This window comes from Camelina sativa, chromosome 12 (assembly GCF_000633955.1).
Source record: "Camelina sativa cultivar DH55 chromosome 12, Cs, whole genome shotgun sequence".
Taxonomy (NCBI): domain Eukaryota; kingdom Viridiplantae; phylum Streptophyta; class Magnoliopsida; order Brassicales; family Brassicaceae; genus Camelina; species Camelina sativa.
Genome location: NC_025696.1, coordinates 14629777 through 14634934, shown reverse-complemented (window position 1 = coordinate 14634934; position 5158 = coordinate 14629777). Strand labels below are relative to the sequence as shown.

General features: G+C 33.7%; 1 protein-coding gene across 3 annotated transcripts; it reads right to left on the bottom strand.

Moving 5' to 3' along the window:
• Nucleotides 236–3720, bottom strand: LOC104731740 (probable disease resistance protein At1g59620). Of its 3 annotated transcripts, none has more exons than XM_010451220.2 (4): nucleotides 3608–3720; nucleotides 2505–3367; nucleotides 2277–2423; nucleotides 236–2124 (listed from the first exon to the last, which is right to left on the bottom strand). In XM_010451220.2, the coding sequence occupies exons 2-4, from the start codon at nucleotides 3358–3360 to the stop codon at nucleotides 431–433; spliced, it is 2697 nt and encodes an 898-aa protein (XP_010449522.1). In that variant the 5' UTR covers nucleotides 3361–3367; nucleotides 3608–3720; the 3' UTR covers nucleotides 236–430. The 3 variants fall into 3 exon arrangements, with proteins under 3 accessions (XP_010449522.1, XP_010449521.1, XP_010449525.1); XM_010451219.1 differs by lacking the exon at nucleotides 3608–3720 and adding an exon at nucleotides 3531–3602; XM_010451223.1 differs by lacking the exon at nucleotides 3608–3720 and having other exon boundaries at nucleotides 2505–2973; nucleotides 3081–3154.

The window sequence follows — 5158 nt, the reverse complement described above, 5'->3', positions numbered from 1 at the left end:
ATGTTTATGGTGTTGTACATATAACATATGTTTGTTTATGGATGTCCTTATGTTATGACAATAGTTGACGTAGTTAAGAAGATATTTATATTGTTTGTATGTGTGGCTATGTGTTGGCGTTACAGATGCTTTACTATCCATTATAAATTTTAACATTCTCCGGGAAATCTCAAAGAGAAAAAAAGATGAAATTAACACACAAGTTGGTGTTGAGTAAAGCAGATGGCAATGTCAATTGTGGAAACATTAATTTTATTTTGTGTGTAAAATACTACCAAAAAAGAAAATGTTATATCTCTTAAATCCAAACTACATGAGATCCAAGTGAATGACTCATTTGTTTCCTTTTATGAAATTGTTTCTCAGATTATAGAACTCGCCAACTCGGTAAAGAACTATTACCTGTTTTATTCGTCCATAATTGGAGAGTCTATACAATTCCAACAAGAGGAATGTGTTGGATTTTGTTGTAATCCTCTCCTCCCTTAGATAATTTCCTCTTGAAATCCCAGTTACCTAAGGTGATATTTAGTTTCTTCATGGAAATGATAAATCTCAGCCCATCAGGAAGCTCCTTCAACTTTTGACAGTTACGAATAGTCAGAGTATGAAGAAAGGGCATGGAGCCTTCTTCTATTATCCACTCTTCCCATTCCTCTAGTCCAAATAAGTATAGCTTTTGCAACTGAGGAAACCCACTGCCCGAGCAAACAATTCTCCTCCCACAGAAAGATTTATTCAATAAACTGGCCTCATTTAAGTGAAGCAGCTTCCCTAGAATTGGCATCGGATCCTCCTCTAGACAACACTCAGTTAGAGATATGTTTCTAAGATGAGAGGGAAAGTGTTGTTCATCAGGTAACCTTGGCATATATATTCTCAACTTCAGTTGTTTAAGCTGAACACAATCCAAAACTAAGCCTTCTTCGTCATTTGTATGAGCATACATCTTGTAATAATATATAGCAACATTTTCCAAGTGTCTCAATTCACTTAGAGAAGAAGATAATGTTTCCACAGTACACCCACCTTTGATAAAGATAGAGAGGTCTCTGAGCCGTGTCATATCATGTAGATCCCTTACTCTCCCATGCTTTGTTGAGAAGTTCATCAATGTCTCCAGGTTTTCTAGATTACCCAAATCAATCTTTACGTCATCATCTATTCTCCACGGAAGAGAGAGGTAACTCAATTCTCGCAGTTCTTTCAAGAAATTTGGCATGTAAAGTGAACATCTCTCTTGTGCACATATGTTTAAATAGAGCAGCAACTTCAGATTCTGCATAGAAGAAGGTAGCTGAGATACTTGTGCCTGATATAAACTCAAGTATTTCAAGTGAATGAGCTTTCCGATGCTAGAGGGTAACTTCCCTCCTTCAAAATGGGCTCTAGAGAGATCTAAAACCCTCATCAATTGTAGCCTTGTAAAGCACAATCTTGTATCCGTCCAGTTGAGCTTCTTCATAAACAAGAGAGATCTAAGTTTTGGATTCTTCATCTCCCCCACCGGGCGATATGTTCCACGAGACAAACCTATGGCGAGTCTGCGGGATTTACAAGGAGATTTAGTATTTGTAGTTGACGTGTCGAGAACAGTTTGTAGGAAATTCTCTTCTTCAGCTTTAAGAAGACAAACTTCTCTCATCATGTCATGTAAGTGACACGTTTCAAAACTTGAAGTACCAACATCTCTTTCGGAAATAACCATGTTTCTCTTCACCAATTCTTTTACGTATTCATCTCCGACCTCTCGAATGGTCGCTCTATCATAATACCTTGGTCTTGAAATTCCTTCTGCAGCCCAATAGTAGGACAAATTCCCCACATCTATCATATGATCTTCTGGAAAATGGGCAAGGTAGAGGAAGCAATGCTTCAAATATACAGGCAGCTCCTCGAAACTCATATATAGAACATTATAAACAGAACTATTATTTATGTCACTGAACGTAGTCCCACCAACAATGTGAGATCTAATGTTCTCATAAATCCGTTTCCACTCATGCAATGTGTATTGCGCAGCTAACAACCCGCCTAACACCTTAACAGCTAATGGTAAACCTCCACAATGTTTGATCATCTCCTTACCTACCTCTTCCATTTTTACATCATCAACTCTATATTCTACAAAAGATGTTGGAATTAAAATAAAATAAAATTTCATAGACGTGTTCGAGAGATATGATTGAAAATCGGATTATGATAATCTTAAAATGTTCTTAATTTTTAATCAACATGGAAACAAAACTTAAGAAACAATTGTCTTGAAAACTTACCAGTATTGTTTTCTCTAGAAAATGCTATCCTTTGAAAAATTGTCCAACTCTCTTTGAGAGTTAAGAAATCTGGTTTAAAGGTGTAACAGTTTGGATCTGCTCGGAATGCGACACCCTCATTACGAGAAGTAAGTAGTACCTTCCAACCTATACCAAATATATCTTTTGTTACATAATTCTCAAACAAAGGGAACATAGTGCTTAATGAAGAATATCATAAAATTTTACCTTTTTCTCGCGGAAACATTGGTTTTATTCTGTCCCAGTCTTCTTCCTTCCAGATATCATCAAGGACAATCAAAGCGTTTTGTGTTTCCAACACTTGAAAGAGTTTTTCTTGAAGTTCTTCTTCTGGCATCTTTAACACTTTGTATTCTGGCCTTAGTTTCCGTAAGATCATCTGCCACACATGCTTCCTTATAAACTGTTGTGAAACACATACCCACGCGAGTCCTACAAAATGACTCTTTATTGTCGCATGATTAAAAATTTGTCTTGCGAGGGTGGTTTTACCAATCCCGCCCATCCCGGTTATAGAGACCACTTGACTGCTTTCATCCTCCACCAAATGACTGACCAATTTCTTAACGTTTTCCTCCACCCCCACAAGAAAGCTTTCATTTATGTTAGGAAATGTTTGTCGCATTTCCCTTTCTCGCTCTTGTAAAGACTCGATATACCTGTCGTTGACAATGACCTGTTGTATCCCAAGACTATGCATATCACGGATCACCTTAGAAATCCTCTTACTTATGGCTTTAATATCGAAAGAAAGTCCCATGCGTTTAGAAAAATTTCTCACACTGTTCTTGATGCCACTTCTTTTACCGAGATCTTCCTTCAGAAGAAATGTCTCGATTATATCTTCTGCGTCATAAACAATTTCTTTGATTTCTATAACAATGTTTCTGACCATTGCACTTGTATGTTTTTTGGCATCTGCATCCTCCAAAAAGCACCTTAACATGTTCAGATCACTTTTTAATTCATTAAACTGCTCTTCAACTCCTTGAAATCTCTGAGATTCTCGGACAAGGAGGTCCCAAAGCTTCTCAACTCCAAACGACAAAAGTGTCTCAGCCATAAGTCTCCTGCTTTTAAACATGACAGTAGAGGACAATCCATGAGTTTATTATTCGGAGAATATATTTTGAAAATTCACAGACTAAATAAACTATTCTGTGAGATTAAATTTTTTTGTACAGAGAATTCAACATTATTTGAGATTTAAACAAAAAAAAAAATGCAATATACATTATACTACATAGGATTGAAGCACCACTATAGAAAGAAACATAATATAATAAATACTTCTTTTCTTTCGAAAGTACCTCCTGGAATCTCTGTTCGTCCAACTGATGTTTTTGTTTCGTGTTGAGTTAGAACTCTGCTAAAGATCCATTATAAGAGTTGACCCCAAGTCAATACAATACTATTCAACAACCAGCTGTAGTGAAGATGATGTGTGAATCTTGTAGCTAGAAAGTCTTACAAGCAATCTATTGTAGCCCCTTCTTACATCCCACTTGTCTTTTTTACAGTTTTATTTCAGAAAGAAAGGGATAACTAAAGTTTATATGACAAATTATATTGGTTCAAGCTTAGTTTAATTTAAAGCTTCTGTCTAATCATTTCATTTCAAGTAAATCACAGAAACAAGAATTGTTACTACAAAACAGTTACAAGGCAAGGTAATCCCATGTCATAGGTAATTTTCTCATATTTTAATTACTTAACCAGAAGAAAATAATTACTTGGTCCAGAAGAAATAAGCTTAGTCGACCAGTAAACTTAAAATATGTACATAACAATTATTTGGATTCTTAGTAAAGTGGGAAATCTAAGCCATATGTATTAAATCCAAGGATATAACTCCCTATTACGTTGATCCAGGAGAGAAAGGAAGAAACTAGTAGGCTAATTAAGTAGCTAATGTTGTCCCTGCTCGTCCAAACACGGTTGAACATGTCACATATAATCATATCCTTCATCACTTCCAGAGCACATGCTACCTCGGTTTCTCTGTCAAAGATTGACTTGTATAAGCAGTGGTGGAGCTCGGAATTACTTTCATAGGGGTCAAAAAAAATAATTTCATAACCAAAATCTATAAATTTTTTTTATAGGAGTCAATAAGCATATTTTTATATTTTATGGGGTCAATAAATATATTTTTTATTATTTTATGAGAATTTGTCAGAAATACATTTTTTTGATATATCTGTTTTCAAAAATATATCTTTTTGATCATTTTCATTTCATTTTACTCCTATTTGAAAACTATTTTAGTCAACAAAAAGAAAAACAAAATTTTTCTGCCAAAACATTTCCGACATATTTTCTCACAAGAAAAGTTTCATGCGAAAAAAAATTTTGACAAAAAATTTCCCTCCAAAAAAATTTACAAAATTTTTATAAGGTTTAAACGATTTTAAAAAATATAGAAGACATTTATAAAGTTTTATAAGTATAAACCTTATAGAAACCTTATAAAACACCTTATAAAAACCTAATTCAAACCTTATAAAAATCTTATTAAAAGCTTCTAAATTTTTTATAAAACCTTATTTAACCCTTATGAAAATTTGTAAATGTCTTATTAAAACCTTATAAAAACTTTATTAAAATCTTATATAAAACCTTATAAAAAGTTTACAAGGTTTTTATAAGGTATAAATTTCAAAAGTTTTAGCGGTAAAATCTAATTTCGTAATTTTCGCGGGAAAAAATAAATTTTAGCAGAAAATATTTTTTGGATTTTGGTGACTATTACTCAAAGAAAGAGTAATTTGGTCATTTTGTATATAAAGAGAGATTGTTTTGAAAATGGTCAATATGAATAGGTATTTTTGAAAGATGTATAAAAAAAATGAGCATTTTTA